Source organism: Sycon ciliatum, chromosome 12 (assembly GCF_964019385.1).
Source record: "Sycon ciliatum chromosome 12, ocSycCili1.1, whole genome shotgun sequence".
NCBI lineage: Eukaryota > Metazoa > Porifera > Calcarea > Leucosolenida > Sycettidae > Sycon > Sycon ciliatum.
The window spans coordinates 22,853,072-22,873,358 of record NC_088654.1 but is presented as its reverse complement, the minus strand read 5'-3'; the positions used below and the strand labels follow the sequence as shown (position 1 = coordinate 22,873,358).

The following is a 20,287-nucleotide window of genomic DNA, read 5'->3' as shown; positions in this document are numbered from 1 at the left end:
AGCAGCAACAACAACAGCAGCAGCAGCAGCAGCACCACCACCACTACCCACCCAACCCCAGCACAACCAGTGTGTATCATAGACAGATAGTTAGACACATCATTCCAGCACCAAACGAGAGAGCTTGGAAGCTCAGGGCCCTACGCTATGCTTTTTTGCCTTGATGACCTAGACAAAAAAAAAGCATAGGGATGTTATAAATTCTTTAAAAAATCCTTTTTTTTTTAAGACATAACCTGGGATTCGAACCCGCACTATCGCGCGCCCTGCATGCACCCCCCGATACACTTCGCATACATACTAATTCTTCCAAGTTGTTTCACATTGTGATCTTGCATTTGAAAGCCCTATTTGAATATGCATTGTGGCCAGCCGTCTTTGATGGCACGGTACGGTAGGGGATAGGTACGGGACAGGTACGATCGAGGGTAATACGACACCGTCTAGCTGCCCGCAATATTCAAATAGGGCTTTCAAACGCAAGATAATAGGGAGGTTTAGTTCCCACGTAACGGAAACGCGTACGTGGGTGATCCACGTAAAGTGGATGAAGGGCACCTACGTTGCAATGTTGTGTTTAGTCACACGGAACAAACAAAAGCATGAAGCGAAAGGCCCAAACCTGGTCAAAGACGAAGCTACCCGGCCTAAGAAGCTCATCCAATATTTTGATTTCGTGCTTCGGAAACTTCTTCAGCTGAGCACCCTCACAGCTCGCACAATGCGCTCCATTCTGATTTTCACCCACGTTCTGGCGGAACGTGGGTGAGCCTCCATACACGGTATGTCGTGAACCAGAAAACGTCTGTACGTGGGTCACTGAGTATCACGTGGTACACACACGTAAAGTACCCACGGATTACGTGGGACTAAACCTCCCTAATAACGTGAAGCAACTTGGAAGAATGGGTATGAATGCGAAGTGTATGGGGGAATGCATGTAGGGCGATAGTGCGGGTTCGAATCCCAGGATATGCCTGAAAAAAAAATAGGAGAATTGAAAAATTTATAACATCCTATGCTTTTTTGCCGTCAGATACGGATAGCGCCAGGCGTGACACAAACAAACACACAAACAAACAAATACCAAATTAAAGCTGTGTGGACCCTGGCTAGCGCCAGACGTTACTGAAGTAACGTCTTCTGCATAGCTACGGGAATAATGATTACTGTTACAGATGACATGTCTACCTGGTCATCCTATTCTCATTCTACAGTAATGTATAGTCAGCATCCCAGACTACATGACTGCCTGTGTACTGTGTAGTCAGCATCCCAGACTATTGTGGAAGCAGAACAATTTAGTCCGTGAATAATTTCGTCCAACCAAAAAGAAAGGGAGTTCGTCTGGTAGAATATTTAGCCCACGGACGATAAAACGTATTGGAAATCTGGACAAATCAACTTTCATCAGGCATTTTATTTTGTCCGACAACTCCTTGAACGAAAAAGACGATATTAAACTCCAGAGGAATATGTTATGCTTGTACAGTACATGTCCGCAGGTAGTGTAGTCAGGGTCCTAGACTACATGCCTGCCTGTGTAGTCAGTAGTGTTGAAACGAATAATCGAATAATTTAGAATATTCGTGGGGTGAACGAATAATCGAATAGTCGTAGGAATTATCAGAAATCGAAAAAAAGAAGAAAAAAAAGAAAAAAAGATCTATGCTCAGTGCTGACCCTACTGATATTTGCACTGCGTAGATCTGCTCGTAGTATTTCTTCTCAATCTCTTCTCCTCCAAGTTTTAATCTCCTATCGGTATCTACAGTCCGTTTCAAAAAGATTTGCAATCCTGGCGATCGCCCGCGGAGTTTGGCGTCTTACCGTATGAGCACTCGAGCGCTGCCTGGAAAAACTCACTGTGAACTCGAAGAAATATTCCGCGCGAAAGCAGGAAAAATGACAACTCACTCACGTTGATACAGTCATGTACGTCTGGTTTCAAACGAGTTCTTCCTCGACTCGATAATGGAGTCAGAGAGGACATGTCGAAACGAAAGTGGTGTAAATGTTGACGAGCGGCATGGGTCCCGTTTTGTGACCAAAATAGTTTCTTTGAGCTGCGATGCAATTTACTCACCGTGTGACGAAAACGACATCGACACGGACTCATTCCCAAGGCCATGACTTGGCAAATCTATCCGTGTGACTTCGACGACATTTTGAGAAAAGCAGACGCTTGTGAACGCTGATAGAACACGAGAAGACGGCGTTGACTGCTAAATTCAAATAAATTGGCGATCTTGAAATACTAAAATAAATATCAAAAAGCTACAGCGCGATGACTTCCATTATAATTCAATCACACCATTGCAGTGTTGTGGGTGTGTTCACATGGCGTGAGCCAGTCAAGTGTCAGTCAGTTCGGCAGGAAGCGCGAGCTCCAACAACAAGTCGTTTGGTGCAGCCATCTTCTTTGTCTTGTACAAGCTTGATAACGATGAAAAAAAGTTTGACTTGAAGATAGGTTGGGATTTGAACTCACAACATCATGGTCAGCAGACAGCATTCATAACCACAAGGCCAAAAAGGAAAGGATAAATCGTGGGTTTTGATAAAAAAATCGATACTGGCTTCCTGGACAAATTGTAAACCATGGGAAAAGGCCGGAAATCTGGCCGAAATTCTAACTCCTTCACGGTTGGTCCAATTGTTCCGAAACCTTCACAGAACAGTTTGCCGTGTCCTAACAAGCCATTCTATGTACTTTGTTGTCCAAATTTCCCTTATCTTCATACTTTTTAAGACCCAAACCTGATTGTAAATCTTTTTGAAACAGACTGTAGTAATACTTCTGTTCTCTCCATACGAGGGAAACATGGATGCAGTGAATGTGATTTTCGGTCTTTGACCACTTTCGACCAAGACCCTATGCAGAGCTGTGTCAGGTGCTGCACACTCTGGGGGGGGGGGGGGTTACCGGTATGTACTCTTGGCGGTACAGGTTAACCGGTTTTGCACCTCCATATAACAAAATCCAATAATCAGCAAAAAAATTCAAAAAAACTACTTTAAAAAAAGTGCTGAAAAAGTGTTGAAAAATGCCATCATGTGTATGATAGAATATAGATTATTCGTTCGATGGAGGGCGAAATTACTCGATTGATTATTCGTTCGAAGAATCCGTGTTCGGTTTAAACACTAGTAGTCAGGGTCCTAGGGTTACATGCCTGCCTGTGTAGAACGCTAACTTATCCACACCACCGATTCTCAGTGCACGATCCATGTAGGGACCGGAGGGGGCACAAACTCAAAGACGGATTCCGCTCCACACGACGATGAGCATTCAGAGAAACGTAGCTTTGCTGCATGCAAGCCACGATGAAAGAAAGAGAAGGACGCCACACCACCAGGACTTGAACCAGGCGTAGAGTATGTGCTGGAGCAGAACACTGCTCTATCAACAGTTGAACACACCTATGGGGCTATGACGCCATGACATGCAGCATTGCTACACTACTACATAAATATTGACGTCAGGTTCGAGTCCTGGTGGGGATGGCATTTCTTTCTCTTTCAAGGCAGTTCACTTCCCTGACTGATCCATTGAATTTCGAAGTTCTCCCAATCCTTTAAAAACACAAGTATGTATAGTTTACCTACCTCCACACCTTGCGAGCAGAGGCGGTCTAGCTTCTTTGCCGTGTGCTCTAGATAACCGTCCACAACAATGTAATTGTTGTTGAATTGTACCATTGCACTGTCTAGTGCTATCATGATCTGAGAAGAAAAAGAAAGAGAGTGAGTGAGTGTGTGTGTGTGTGTATGTGTGTGTGTGTGTGTGTGTGTGTGTGTGTGTGTGTGTGTCACTGTGTGTGAAATAACAATGCGCTATCATTGCTACGCAATGGGCAAGGTCAAGGTCAAAATGTGTGTGAGAGAGAGAGAGAGAGAGAGAGAGAGAGAGAGAGAGAGAGAGAGAGAGAGAGAGAGAGAGAGAGAGAGAGAGAGAGAGAGAGGAGAGAGAGAGGGAGAGAGAGAAAGAGAAAGAGAGAGAGAGGGAGAGAGAGAGCACCAGCGAAGAAAGCGAACATGATACTAAACACCAAAGGCAACAGGACAATACCGCCATTGACAACACCGGTGCTGGACATGCTAAGGAAGAGCACACTGACACGGAAGTAATACCAAAACACTATAAGAAATAGTGTCAGCGACTTCGGCGATGATTTGCTAGGAAAGGGTTTGCTCCCCACACTGGAGCTAGCGCTTTTCCGCCCACTTGACTTGACACTTGACTGACTCATGACTGCCATCCAGAGCACGCAGTCAAGTGTCAAGGCAAGTCGGTGGAAAAGCGCGAGCTCAAGTGTGAGCAGCAAGCTCTTTCCTAAATACTATGAGAGCAGCTTGATCAGCAATGGCAAATGCAACAACTAACCCTGTCGTAGGAGGGTAGACTCTTCAGCAAACGAGTGTGACTGAAGATAAATCAGAGAACATGCATCCGCACACACATGCACACACACACACACGAGCGCGCGTGCGCGCGCACACACACACACACAGCAGGAGGTAGATTTCAACAGACAAGTGGCATACATAGATGTACAAGTTTCAGCACCACACTACTATAAAGACAAGAATAACTATAGCAAGTACTCCACGTGGGAATTACCGGAATACAACGGATAAGAGCATGTAGATGTAACTTGGTTTCTTAGGCCCTCATCAGACTACGTACGTAGAAAATCCAGTACAAAATCACATAAAACCTAAAAGGCAACATTTTTCCATGCCTGCTTTCAGACTACACATTTTACATGCAATATACAGGCAACCTTTGACCCTATACAAAACGCAAACTCCCATCGTATTCATGAGGTTTGTACCGCGTTACGTAAATCGCACCGAACGACTCCATATTGTTAGATGTCCGTGCGCGAACAGCCGTGCCTATACTGAAATTGCGCAAGGGGCCTGGGATGTGTGAAAGCAGCGGACAGTCGTAGATCTACCCGGGTACAAAGTTCGTACAACTGCCTGGTGAAAGTACGATAAATGCAGGAAAGTTGCCTTGTACAAGGGTTGGCACCCTGCCTGAAAGGATTGGGCAGCTTTTTAGGCTTCCCGCCAGATTCCTGTTGTTGTCCTGGAAACTTCTATGTAAATGTGACTTATAGGCTGTTTTGTACCTAGTCTGAAGAGGGCCTAACTGAGTATGTCACACCTACGCTTATGCCACATTTAAGTCCGCACCAGGACGCGCATTAGTAGGGCCATTACTACAGTTGCGCGCGGTGTCTGGCAGACACATCGCTGGCCCTGGAGATCTTGAAGTAGTTTTTCAGAAAATATTTTTTTGCCCACGGAATGAGCGTGGCACAACCACATTGGTGTGTCAATTTCATTGGTGGTTTCCTCATCTGATGAAGATGATGCTTTCGTCAGAAGTCCAGTGTGCAACCACTTCCACGGTGACAGGTGCAACAATTAACACAGCAGCAGCTACCAGCACATCGGCCACAGGTACAGCCCTGGTTACAGGTGAACCCCCGGGTACAGGTAAAGCCGGGGGGGGGGGGGGGGGGGGGGGGGGCGTAGATGTACCAAGCTATGGTCAGCATTTGGTACTCTATCATTGGTATCGGTCAACGTCGTGATTATCACGTGAAGCTTCCCAGTGGTCGGATCTACTGGCGCAACCGCCGATTTCTTCGTCCCAGAGTGTTGCCGGCCCCGTCGCCTGCAGCAGCGTCTACTCCCGTTACAGTTGTGGCACCCCATCAAGCGCCTCAAGTAGTAGTTCAGCCTGCTACTCCGCCTGCAACGCCCGCTTCTGCTCAACAACACAGCCATCGTCCCCGCAAACAGAATGTTCAGCCAGAGAAAGTGAGGCGGCCCGGAGTCAGTCATATTTTGTCCTCTATCCCACACTAACTGGATTAGTCTGTGTCTGTGTTTCCCAGGCCCTGTACCAAGCAGAATCCTGTATTGACGGGACAACATTTTCATGAACCAAAGTGCTGTGGATCGAATATGCATGCCTGGATCAAGCGGAATCCTGTCATATCAGTACAGTTTCCGCTGCACCAAGGGCAAGGGTGTCAGATTAGGGCAGGCTTTACTGTACTACATGTACTTTGACCTGATAACTGATTGGTGGACATGATCTGACATGCAAGCCAGAAGTCCTTACAATGATCATGCAGTACTCAGAGCAGAGAATATGGAATGATCTGCTCGACAGTACTTCAGCAACTTACTCGTTTAGTGCCACTCTCTCCTGAACGAGACGCGAGATCGGAATGCCAATGTCGCAGTCTGCGTCCGCTACCTGACCCAGGTCCTAAAGTCAAACACCGACACAAAGACCAACAAGACAACACACATTATTTACAGCGTTAACTACGTCCTGCGAGTGAAAATTTTATAATTCACCGACTGCTCAAGACATGGGGGCGCGGTGAATAGACCACACAACTACGTCCACCGCGGCAGAATAAAGTGAGCTCTATGCTCGCATTTGGGAGAGAATCTCTCGCTCAATCTCTCTTTTACTGTTGTGGTAATGATGTGTGTTGAGCACAAGAGCAGTGTCTGTGAGTAGGACACAATGACTACAGTGGAGGTTATGCACTTCTCTCAACGTACGTGTTCTGCTGTTATGTTAAGTGACGTAGCAAATGCCAGCTTACCACACCAAACAAAGCGGGGATGATGATGATGTCAAGGCGAAAAGGCAAAGGCCCACCGTGCATTGTCAAAATGGTATATCTGAGTAATGCGTGTGTACAGTGCCACTATTCAGTACCTCACACAGCCATACCCCCAGGTGCCTGTGTGCATGCTGGGATAAGGGATGCACAGTGCCACTATTCAGTACCTCACACAGCCATACCCCCAGGTGCCTGTGTGCATGCTGGGATAAGGGATGCACAGTGCCACTATTCAGTACCTCACACAGCCATACCCCCAGGTGCCTGTGTGCATGCTGGGATAAGGGATGCACAGTGCCACTATTCAGTACCTCACACAGCCATACCCCCAGGTGCCTGTGTGTATGCTGGGATAAGGGATGCACAGTGCCACTATTCAGTACCTCACACAGCCATACCCCCAGGTGCCTGTGCGGCGTGTTGATGGTACAAACTACGTCATTGCATATTGGACTTAGGGGCCGTCCGTAATTATCGATCTTTTCCACAAAGAGAAAACGTTTCGTTTACGGGTGGGTGGATTGAGGAGTTTCGTTTAGAAAAGTATTGATAGCTGAAACATCAATCCATTGTAGCTGTCACGTCAATTTATTTTTCGTTGAAGGTGGTAGGTGGGTGGGGGAGGGTCATAACTAAACTTTTTCATTCCGTGAAAATTATCGATAATGCCGGATGGCCCCTTATTAAACCTCACGTACTGGAACCTAGACATTGTAGACATTATTCCACAGAATCACCTACCCGATACGCTGGATCTAGCGGACGACTGGTGACAAGGATACGGAATGGTTTAAAATCCTGCGAACATAAGAACAAGTTACAGGCAAATAAGCTACGGTAGAAGTACAAACTGTCGTGAGCATGTATGCGTGTTTTTTTTCTTTCTATTTTCGCACCAGAGATTGAGGATGCACCAAGTCGTATTTTTGGTCAAATTTGGGTTGAGACCAAACTTTCGCTCGTTCCTCTCACCTAATGGAATTAACTTTCGTTAATTCCAAATGAAAGTGTGTACTGTATAAGCAGAAATATTCGTCTGGAATTTAATTTCGTCTTTTTCGTCCAAGGAGCTTTTGGACTAAATTAAATGTAGGACGAATATCGATTTGTCCAGCATTTCTATACACTCTTATGACCCGTGGACGAAATTTTCAACCGGACGAACTACTCTTCTTTGGAGTTGGACGAAATTATTGACCGACGAAATTTTCTGCCTCTACAGTACTTGAGCAATATGTTCGACAGTGGAGGTGTAAACTAGGATTGAGTCGGGTAGCATTTTCTTCGGGCATCGGGTTCGGATAGTTTTCCACGGGTAGCACGGGTACTCGATCGGGTAATGTTTGCATGGTAACACCACAATGCACCCCTTCCCTTACACACTGGGTAGAAATGCGGAGTATTACATGAATTTACATACATGCACTGTACTTGATGTCATCTGCGACTTCGGGTTTTCGGCTACTATTCTGTACCCGTCTACCCGAGGTCCTCACGGGTAGCACGGGTACCCGACTACTCGTGCACACCACCAGTGTAAACCAAGAAAGCAATGGTAGGAGAAAGGCCTAATCAGATGTACCAGTGGCTTCACCGATATATGTGTTGATGGTCTTCCTCCAACTACACTCGTATCGCTCTTATCCGGACCTCTACGCTATGGGCACCTCGGTCTACCGGGGACCATGTGGGCGCGGTTTAGTGGAAATATTACAACTCTTTTGCCATTTTTGGTGGTAATCGTGACATCATACCCAGATACGAGAGATATGAGTGTATATGGCACCATGGATATCTACAATGTAACTGGATCATGATGGTTCAATGTGTGAAACATAGAGCTAGAAATTGTACTACCTCCGACAAGCGAAACTTGGCGCGTTTTTTGATTTTTTGTGTTGGTACCAAAACTACTTCACAAGGCTGTGAGGTACGACCTACTTGTAGCTCCATGCAACCGGGTGCAGGAAGCCAAGCGACGACCTAGTGTCGTGAGTGGCACATGGCTCAGACTTAGTCAGAGGCATGTGTGTCTCTCGTGTACCAGCAAAACTGTGCGCGCGTCCATTCTGCGAAGGAGAATCGTCGTGCTTTCGCGTTTCAATGCAAAACCAAGGAGTTCTCTCTCTCTCCTCTTGGTCACTCCGCCAGCACAGAGTCCATGCGTCCATGCCAAACAATCCTAGTGCCTTTCAACAGCCACCAGAGCGATGCGTCTCTGGTGGCTAAGGAAAATTGCCAGGAATTGCTGCAGGCAATTTTGGACAGTTGGCGAGAATACCCTGCAAAACAGTTGGACTCCAGGCGCTTGCGGAGGTGTTGCACAGTTCTTACCACTTCAATCTGAATAGTGGCGGCGGGAACGACTACCCTCGACACCGTGGCTCGAGCACTGCACACAGGAGCGACATCGAGATTTTCAGAGCGATTGCAACAGAGGTACTGGCTGCAACTGAATCCGCTCTAGTCGCACTTTCGTCTCAAAACAGGGACAATTCCTCTCCAGAAGAAACTGCGATCTCTGAATCAGGGGAGAGTTGTTCAGCGTAACAGATGTCTCTAATGTCCTTGTTGAGCAATACAAAGTTGAATTTTGGTGAGTCAATCATTAGTTTTGATTGTAAAGTGTGAGTTATTTCGAGTAACTTGAAGTAAAAAACGCGCCAAGTTTCGCTTGTCGGAGGTAGTACAGTTTAATTAAGATCCTTCTGTTGATGTGCATAACGCTGTTCACAATACATGTAGTGCATGCACTGTATTCAGTAGTCTATGTGTTTGCCACAGCCGGCTCCAACTACTATTTACTTAAGTACAGACAGTGATGTGTATGGCGGATACCTTGCTATACGCTAGCTCCTCGTAGAGTATGTTAGCTGAAAATGCAGTGTCAAAGCCAGCCTCCGTGCGCAATACACCGTCCTCAATAGAGAATCCGTATGACTCCTTGGACGCCGCAATGTACTGACTGCATGTTGGGTAGAGACAGGCACAAGCACGTGTATATGTACACACACACACATACACATGCACACACATATACACGTACACCACACACATGCACACACGTACACACGCACGTGTAAAGCCTAGTTCACATTCGACGGGGCACGACGAGACGCAATGTAAGGATCGACGGGAAGCGACAGGACGGTCTGACGGCGTCCAATGTGAACACCAGGAACAGGAACGCAACCGTACTACCGTACAGATCGGGAAGCGACGGGAAGAGTTGGATCAGTTCAACTTGTCATACCGTAGACGGGCATAGACGAGGACGCAAGCGTACAAAACGGTTGCAACTCGAGTGTGAACAGGAGCTGGCGTCGTGCGCAGACTCCTCCCGATTCGTACTTGGAAATGTTTAGCATTTCGAACACTACGCTTCCCATGATAACTTGCAGAGTGGCTAGCACGACTTGAGTTGAATTTTAGCAAGATAAGATATCATGTCATTTCTTGTATTTAGGGATAGTTTAGGAGCGTGACAGACGAATTGTTTTATCACTTCTTGGAGCTATACACCATGCGTACACCAGTCACCTGGTCACCGTGCCCGCAGGCTGCAACTTACAGCCTGTATGGGGGCGTTCCTGTCACTTGAGTTGAACCTTTAGACCATTGAGTTGAACCTTGGTGTGAAAGTTGTAGCCTGCAGGCATGGTGACCAGGCGACTGGTGTGCGCACGAGCACGTGACCGCTTACTCAACCGTGTTCGATTGGGAATAAGGGCCGAACGCTGCATTGTAGCCTTTTCGGACCAAAACCAGTCGACTCAGGGGCCAAAAGACTACAACATATGGGCCAATCGCGGTCATCTGTGCTTTTATAAGAACGAAATGGCGCTTTTATTGACATGTTGCATACAAATCCCTATCCAGGTGGCGCGCAGTCACCCAGTTTCGGTGGAAGTGCGCGAGTTCGATTGGGAATAAAGGAGGAAGGGAGCGTCTCAGCTTCCTCCGATCAAGACCATTCGACTCAGCACCCCGAAGACTACAACTGGTGAAAATTTGATTTCAGGGTATACTTGTCCTTTTCAAAGGAAGCATGAAAATGGGGGTGCGACGTATAATGGAGGAAATACGGTGCATACATAATACAGAGTTGCACTAGTTTGCGGACAATAATAAAAGTTGCACTAGTCACAACATAAAAAATGGCCAGTACAAAGTATAGCCATAGCATCTTGGTGGCAGAAAAGGATGATGGTCGTGTCAACTTACTCTTGAAAGTAGGGCGACGGCTTCAGGATGTGCATTTCCGCAAAAGAGGTGTTCATATTGCCAGCATGTATTGTGGATGAGTGTGGAATAACCACTAGCCATCCTCTACTCTGTGCTTGCTCATACATACCGGCATGTGTACGCTGTACAGAGCGAGAGAAAGAGAAAAAAAAGAGAGAGAGAGAGAGAGAGAGAGAGAGAGAGAGAGAGAGAGAGAGAGAGAGAGAGAGAGAGAGAGAGAGAGAGAGAGAGAGAGAGAGAGAAAGGACAGAAAGAGGGACAGAGAAAGACAGAAAGCTACATTTCTAGTAGACAAGGACACTGAGGTGGACAGAAAGATGAGTGAACTTATAATACTTCGAAGTACATTGGAAAGGCGTTCTGTCTGAAGCCATTCCACACTGGTGCTCGATTTTTCAGTTTGGTGACACGAGAATGACACGAGAATTAGTGTACCGCTGAGTGTACCGCTATACACGTTGTTGACACGGTGTTGATACTTTGCTGATACGTGACCCCATCACTGGTCTGCTTTGTGCCAATGCCACTCGGCAAGAGTACATGAAAACCAGAGTGCGCAGCTTGGGGTCTTTTCTACTATGGGTGTCTGTCACGGCGGAATTCCGTGATTACATCACATTTGGCGCAGATCTGAGGCGGGAAATGGCGTAGTGCGTACAACTGAGCTGCAGTTGTGCAGAAAGACACCTGCTTCAATCCTGCTTGTACGCACTACAACACTAAAATGATGTAATCACGGAATTCCGCCGTGACAGCAACCCATCCGAGCAGCACACTCTGGTTTTCATGTACTCTTGCACTCGGTAACAGCAAATTAGGAACAGTGCTGTGGTGACGTGTGTTGGAAGATGGCGGACCCAACACCGAGCACACAGTACACGGTTTCTGCCACCGTACGCATGTAAGGGGAGGCCTTTGGAAAAATCGTGCGAACTCTTTCCAGTACCCCCGTACCGCAAAGTGCCATTGTTAATGCACAGACCTGACGGGAAGGAGAACTGCAGAAGTGGACGAAGACAAACGAGGAGGAATCACGACGAGCAATGGCAGGACTTTAAGTAATAGCTCAATTAGAAATGAGAACTTGACATTCATGGCACTTGCCACTGCATATTTCTTGTCGACTCATAATGTCTCTCCCCTGCCCCTGTGTGCCCACGGCCCTGTGGCTGCACTGGCCCGATGAATGTCTTCTTCAACTGGAACGGCCCCGTAAACACTGTCGCGTCGGCAGACTGAATGCGCAGGATGAAAACTATTGCTGCAAAGACGTCCGCTCTAGACGACGGCAAGGCATCCCTTGATATGTTGCCAGTGTGTGCCAGGGTATCGCGATGGTGAATGAGGAATGATGAAGGGTACGGTGGGACAGTAGACGTGTTATCTTCCAACACGTTATCAGGTGGAGAGCGTCTTGTACTCACGTTATCAGGTCGAGAGCGTCTTGTACTCACTCACTCTATTCCTGTACTTCATTACGTTTAAGGTGTGTGTATAACCTTCCAATATTTTAATGGTGTACAGTCGCACGGCTGGAAGCCGTGTACGATGGCCCATGGTGACCGAAGAATGATGAAGGGGACCGTCGGATGGTAGAGCTGTGCACGTAGGTAGAGCGCATGCAGGACTCACGTTTCTTTGTTGGTGCATTGCGATTTTGTGGATCGCACCTGAAAAGGAGACACAGACAAAGCAGGCCTAGTACATGGCGAGATTTCGCCAGAAGACATGCAGTCATGAACCATTAAGGCGACAGACAGAAATTGCACCTGGACGCGCAAAGACAAAGCAGGCCGCTTACATGGTGACATCTCGGGAGAAAGCAAAGCAGGCCGCGTACATGGCGAACTCGCGGGAGAAAGATTAGGCTGCTTGCATTACGACATCAAAGAAGAAAGGAAAAAGTCATGGGCCAGTCACAAAGAGGGCGAAGGCGAAGGTGCGCCCGCAAAAGCGATAACGAAAAACACGGGCAAAGGAACGGACACACATAAAAATGGCTATTCGCGAGAAAAAAAACCTGCGTGCAAAGTTGCACATATGTGACATTCTTGGCAGTGTGGACGATGTTCCGGACGCTGCATTTGGCCTCCCCATGTGGCATCCTTCCGAATGCGCTATCCCAGACAGGACTTCACCTCCACCTCTTTCACCACCACTGTACATTTCACTGCTGAAACGAAAGGAAGTCACCGAGACGTGATCCGTGACGCTATTCACGCTCGTCTTCTGGACGATGCAGAGAGGGTGGACGATGTGCTGATCGACAAGGTCTGCGGGTACTTAATTAAAGTTTCCCGTAACATAACTAGGATAGAAGTTAATCGCTGCAAAGCCATTGCCAAGTATGTGAGCACATTGGACTTGACGGGAAAGTGCACGGGTGACGTTGACAAGACATACTGCGGCGACTGTCGCCATCATGACAGCAGGGCACAACCTTATCATAGTGACTCGTGGCGCATTTGTGTGGGCAGCGATGATAGTGAAGTATTGACGCCTATAATCGTTGACGTCGGTGGCAAGGCGCACAATACTGTCCAGTCGCCAGATGGGAGAGAAGTGGCAGAGAATTCTGCGTGTGAGTGCACTAGCCCTGAACATACATGCAGGTGACCCGTTTGTGGTGTCTCATAGCCTACCTCACGACCTCCAGCTTTCTTTCTGCATCACTTGTATCTTGCAGGTATATTATATCATCCCGTGACAACCACATTGAAGTCTGAATTTGAAGTGTAAAGATGCTTCAGCAACCACATTGTACTTTTCCATTGCTTGTGCTTCTACTGTGCATGTGTGTAACTTGTGGGGCATACATGTGATGACATTAGAGAGGTTCCGCATAACGTAATTACGTTAGTAAAAACGTAGTCGATCTACAGAAAGTTTTACGTAAACTGCATGCACATCTGTGTTCCGCCATACGGAGTTTTCAAATCACGTAGCTGCCCTTGGCAACTCCGAACGCGGCAGTGTACGACCAGATTGACCCGGGGAGAAAGTTATAAATTTGTACCCCAATCCACTTACGGACCAGCTACGTTATCAGAGCCCTATCTACGTACTCTACGTAGACAACTTTCCGTAAGTGGAGTGCAAACTCGCGAATTCACGGGTTTTTCCCATCCACTAACGTAATGTTGCTCAACTTTACGTAGTGCGGAACCTCTCTATTGTATGCAGGCGACACGGTCAGATTTTGTCCATGCGCGTAACGTACACCTGCATGTTATGCATTGAAAAGGATCTGCCACTTGCGATCCTGGGACGAGTATCAGGTCAGCTTTGTCTTGTGTGGGCTGTACCAGATTGCTGTTCACTTCTCTATCTGTTGGATAGTGACTTTCTGAAAGTTTCTGGTGTATGATGGCCACTTCTTTGCTTTGTCTTTGTATGATATTGCATTCTGTATTCACTGCTTCCATGGCGTGGTCTGCAAACTACAATCCTTGGGCAAATGTCATGTTTGCTATGTTGTGCTTTGGCCGTCAGCTTGTCTACACGTTGTAGTTGAATTATTTAGTTTCACAACTGACTTCCTGAAGTACGGTGGCCACTGCTTTGCATGGCATTATACATGAAGAATTTCCTGTTTGCGGCGTGTGCATGTGCGTATGTGTGCGTGTGCATGTGCGTATGTGTGCGTGGCCACGTGCATGGGCATTCGCGTGTTTCAACTTTGTGTTTCTGTGTGCGGGGTAGCGAGGTGGGGAGGGCTGGTATGTATCAGTGTGTTATTGCAGTCTCATGGCTACATACAGTGCATCGCGTGCGTGCTCATCATGTTTACCTTCGGGGCTGGGGTGGAGAGGGAACGGAAAAAGAACTAAAATTATCCATATAAAAACCTTTACTGGTGCTGCCCCGTCGTAAAAGTAAGAAAATATAACTGGCCCATTGTCCCCCCAAATGTGAACTGATCCACCTAAATAGCGAATGACGGGACCCGAACACACCAGTAGCACGAGGCCGGGAAGGCACAGGATCACAGTAATGGGCCTGGGACGCTAATTTACTATAGTACACTCAAACGTCTCTTATCCGGACACCTCAGATACGGGCACGTCTCTCTACCGGGCACCTTCAGCTTGAGTTCGTATGGCAAAAATGCTTTGAATTTGGGGTTTTGAACTTTTTTCGTATGTGCAAGTGCTTATTTGTCACTGCCAACCTGTGAAATCCACACTTTTTTTGTCAATGGATTCTTTCTGTACCCTGAACATGTGCAATACGTGCCAAATAAACTTCTTCAAAAAATGAGATGAAACATGGTAGATGAGTTATCCTGAGATACGGGGCAGTGCCCGGTCCCAAGGTGCCCGGACAAGAGACGTCCGAGTGTACAGTACCCTGAAGCCCACCTTGGCCCAGGCTTTGAGGCAATGTTATGTGGGATGTCCAACATAGCGCAACACCACCACTTGTATCTCTACCAGTGGCTGTGTAACTACTGAAGTCTTTGTTAGTACATGTAGGTACTTACGTGGGATATCCAACATGGGAGTTCATCGGAGGCCATGGCCTATGGACCAGCGTCCCCAGCTGCATGCACCCTCGTGCTACTGCCTGGTGCGTTCGGGCCCCTTCATTCGCTATTTAGGTGGATCAGTTCACATTGGGGGGGGGGGGGGGGGGGGGGCAATGGGCCTGTTCAAATTTCTTACTTTTACAACGGGGCAGCACCAGTAAAGGTTTTTCATAACCGCTCACAGAGCGGTTATGACAATGTCCTATGGCACCTCATTTTAATACATGTACAAAAGCACCTAATTTGGGCATTGTACACACTTGAAGCCCATATTTAACAACTTGGGCCTAAATGCTCCCCCCCCCCCCTTTCTTCAGTAGTCTTCTGAATATAGCCATCTTAGGACTCCTCTTTTGGCAGAGTACCCCTGCATTCTACCTCCCCCCCCCCCCCCCCCCCCCTGTATTGAAACCTGATGAGGATCGCACTTGTTACCCTTGTTGAGCTCATCGGATTCAAGCTTAGGCTCCTCTCCTTGTATTACCAAGAGTCCATAACCCCAAAGAGTATGCAATTCTGGACATCGCGTCTGTCGCAGCGCGCTGCCCACATTATGCAGCCACGTCAGCGAACTGGAATCCACTGGGCCATGGTATCATTATTGATCAGCTCTGGTTTCCAGCTTCCAAGTCCGGTTTCTCTGAGACGTGGGATGGATTTGTACATGATGCACAAAGCACACTTAAGCACAGGCATTGCTTCTGAACCTATATTTATAGCGTACTACACGAGAATTTGTTATGCCTAAACAGTAGCAACACTCAAATCCAGTCAGCTGGATCATCAACTTATTATGTAATGAAGGTAGTGTACTACGGAGAGCACCCACAGCTCCGACATCAGAGTTGTACACTATTGGGGTTACGGAATCTTGGCATTCTTTTGAATACATGATGTCTCCACAGGTCCACTCTCGTTAGTAGGCAACCCCAGGGCTTTTAACATTATACAGCTGCTTTACATCATTAATATCGTATCCGCTCAGATATGATGCTTCCTCATTATAAGACAATGCTTTTCCCCAGACCCCTGTACAAGACAACCCGTTGTAAACAGTAAGACACTTTTTTCCGTCGGACCTTCTATACAAGACAACGTGAAACATCGATCGAGCTAACCATGGCCATTTGCTTTATCTTCTAATGAGGGAACCGAACTTGTGGGACAGTTGAAGGTGGCGTTATAACGGATTTTGTCTACAAACGAATTATCTCTTATCCGGACTTGCATGTAAGACTGCTAAATGCATTTCGTCACGGGGATTATGGATCGTTGTCTACTAATGAGGTTTGTCTTGTACTGTAAGACATGTTATTATAACGAGTCGCAAATTTAACGATTGTCCAAAATTCATAGGTTAACGAGAAGGTACGTTAACGAACTTGTAGTCTTCGTGCATACCCGCATATAACACATGTGAGTCACTACAACCTCAACAGAACCTATTAGAACGAAGAAATGCAACTCGTTAAAACGATTTACTTCCTCGTTCTATTTACATGTCTTACAGTAACCGATGTCATACTAACGAGGGTAGACCTGTATAACGGTTTTCTGCTGAGGCTGGAATGCCTCATACCGGTACATGTATGTGTTATGTGTGGATATGCCTGAAGACAGCAAGATCGTGAACGTACCTTCTCGCTAGCCTATGAATTTTGGACAATCGTAAAATTTGCGACAGTACCGATTTGTACGGCCCTTGATGGTACATTCACCTAATACCAAAGCTTCACTGCAAGTAAATCAACCCATCCACCAGGCCTACTTCATAGCCGCATAAACCACGTCTGCTGCTTTAAGCATGCCACGACAATCATAGTGTTGATACACCATGGTTTCCAGTTGTCTACATAAGGACTGCACTGTGTTTTTTTGTTTGTTTTCTGTGTGCATTTGAACGCACATGAAAGCATGAGTACAGCATGCACCACACAGCCTATTCAATACACTCTGTCCATAACGGTGCAGTTCATTTAGTAGCTCTCTAACTAAAGAAAACTCAAACTCAAACGTAAATTTCAGGAAATGGAAGTACAAGCATCCAGTGTTGAGTCTGTTGACACAAGCAAATCACTACAGTCACGCACATACCTGCAACGCCTTGTAGAAGGGATTGAAGTCCAAATCCTCGTGAGCCATGGCCAACAGAAATAAACGACACCACTACTACTTGTACGCAAGACCAGCCTAGCAGATTTCAAAACAATTGCGAAACAAATAATTTGGTGCTCTCCTGATATTGCTGACAACGGCTCGAGTCGACGCAGATCGGTGTAGATTCACTGGTACTTTGCTCAAAGACGAGTCATACGAAAACAACAGCGTACTGAAAAATTAGCTGAGTGTTACCTCCAAGCTGACGGGAGAGAAGCAACACCACGTCAATCCGAATATCGCCATTCAAGGTCAAAAGTGCGATCTTCATCCACAAAAGCTGCTGTTTGTGGCTCTCGCCAGTCTCGGCTGGCCATGCACATGTGCGTGGTTAGCCTTGTTGGCGTACAGCAGGGAGTTGTATCCCTGGCATATACAACAGATACTCGTACTGTACTGTGTATGATACTTGATACATGACTCCAGTCCAGTGGTACATGTACGTGCATGTCAGTCACGTGTCCACGGGTGTTTCGCAGCGGCCACTCGTCAAGATGGCGGCAAATCCGAGAGTACAAAAATTTCGACTCTGGCTATGTGAGCGGCGGATGCGAATCTCGCACGTGCGTGCAAAATCTAGCCTTCTGCAGATCTGGATAGAGCTAGAGCAAGTGTACGTGTGTACGTGTGGGAACGACGACTTTTTCCGAGAGAGAATGTGGCTCTTTTCATCCCAACATTTTACTCGCCACGCTCTCCCTCCCAGCTTATTGAAACGAGTGTCTGCTACCGAGTAGAAGTCTCCATCTTCACAGCAGGCCAGGCAAAATCGCAAAATCGCAACGTTGAAATACTTTGCTCACTTGGTGTTTTTGGTCCTTTGAGATGATGTGGCTGTTGTGTACAACTCGAAGTGACAAACTTGAGACCCCCGCGCCACAAAAAACTAAGGCGCGCCACAAAGTTTCGTTTGGCTATTCAATGAAAGGATGTATGGAAGCAGGGATAAAAACTATCGTGGCTGCCGGCAAAACTCTTAGGCTGTGTTTACATGAAGCGTTTCAACCCGGGTTGAGTTCGACCCGGGTCAGATTTCAACCCGCCATGTGCATAAAATGAATGGCGCGTTTACATGACGCATTGCGCTTGACCCGGGTTGATTTCAACCCTCCCCTTGGGGGGCGGGTCAAGAAAATCGTACAAACGTACTTCTGTGCGTATCTCGCGCCAGGTTTGAACAGCACTGCAGATGCAAATTTCGCGCGAACGGATTCACGTGACCATACAGGACTGTAGAAGTGGACTTTTGGCGGCATATCAGTATTTGACCCGGGTCAACTGTCTTCATGTAAACGCTCACCTCTTTTGTCTGTCGTACAGACTTTCAACCCGGGCTGAACTCGACCCGGGTTGAAACTTCTCATGTAAACACAGCCTTAGTAATGTAATAAACGGGGTTGTGACTTTGGTAATTCCAAGGAGAATGTACGCACGGTCATTCCACAACGAAGACGAAACTACGAGCTCAAAAACACTCCGATTTTCAAACAAACGACGCAGGAAAGAAGACATGGCCGTAGTGTTCCCGTGTGGTCTTCAAAACACCTAATTTTACTTCGATAGCGGCTGGTTCAGGGCAAATTCAGGCCCAATTCGACAGCGTCGTACCGCTCAGATTCGCCCAAAACACGAGGAAATGTACGGTAGATCCAAATGCGTACGCATTTTGCGTACGGGGACGACTGGCCAGAGTTCATTTTTTTTTTTTTTTTTTTTTTTTTTTTTGCATGATCTGAAATGTAGTCTTTGGCACCTATATACTATGATCAGGGGATGGCCCACGCCTGGTAAAAAAACAAAAAAACAAAAAAAAACAATGAGAAGTTGCGTACAAATCGTGTACAGACTAAACAGACTTTGGATTCGAACATAACAGAGTGGAAAACCGGAATCCGAGAAAACGATAACATGCAAAATCATGAAAAAGTGGGGGGGGGGGGGGGGTACTGAAGCAGAACAGCCAAACACACCACGGATAGTTACCGAAAGCACTCTGCAGCAGCAAGGACCACAGAAGCATCAGAGTTCATGCACTGCAAACACCCGTGGTGTCGTCACTGACTCGTGATCGTCAGAGTCGTCACGTCAGCTCAGTCGTTCTGCTGCGCGTTTTCTCTCTCGTCTGGACGGCAGATTCACTGAAGAATCAAAATTTCAAATGAAGCTTTTCCGTGACTGTAATTTCAGGTGGGTAGATGGGTTGAACTATTACTTGAAGTAACTACACTACAATTAGTAAATACATGTACTAAAATAGACTACATGTAGTACTACAGTAACTTACTTTAGACTTAGACTAGAGTACTTACTACTAGTAATACTAATGACAGAGACAACTGAAAACCTCAACGTTTTGTGTACATAATTGTGCTGGGCGCTACCGGTATAATACCGGTACAAGTATCCCGACATTGGACTGTATACTGTAGGCTGCAGTATACATGGTATAGGCTAGCCATGACTCTTTGAAACCTGTTCTGTTTCACTCAGACTTTCAGTACTTTCAGCCAAGGAACACCATACAAAAAGAACTACATGTGTAACAGTCATACCGCGCCGGACAGGTAGCGGACACGATCGACGGAGCTAGCACGCTGCACGGTCTGGGCTGGGGCTCTGGGCGTTCTTCTCTACTGCACGGAGCTGAGCGCTGAGTCTCTTCGTTTTGTTGCGGCTACCGACCTCGTGCAGC

The 20,287-nt window shown here is 46.9% G+C and overlaps 1 protein-coding gene across 1 annotated transcript in view; it reads right to left on the bottom strand.

The window, feature by feature from the left end:
- The window catches only part of LOC135828763 (uncharacterized), a 31,663-nt gene extending 13,781 nt beyond the window's left edge, over positions 1–17,882 (bottom strand). Inside the window, exons 1-7 of the mRNA XM_065341189.1 lie at positions 17,533–17,882; positions 10,890–11,032; positions 9,504–9,630; positions 7,407–7,463; positions 6,213–6,295; positions 4,388–4,427; positions 3,610–3,726 (exon numbers count right to left, since the gene is read on the bottom strand). Coding sequence (XP_065197261.1) covers positions 3,610–3,726; positions 4,388–4,427; positions 6,213–6,295; positions 7,407–7,463; positions 9,504–9,630; positions 10,890–11,032; positions 17,533–17,580 — 615 coding nt within the window. The 5' untranslated portion in view covers positions 17,581–17,882. The remainder of the gene's footprint in view (positions 1–3,609; positions 3,727–4,387; positions 4,428–6,212; positions 6,296–7,406; positions 7,464–9,503; positions 9,631–10,889; positions 11,033–17,532) is intronic.
- Between the last annotated feature and the right edge of the window lie 2,405 nt (positions 17,883–20,287).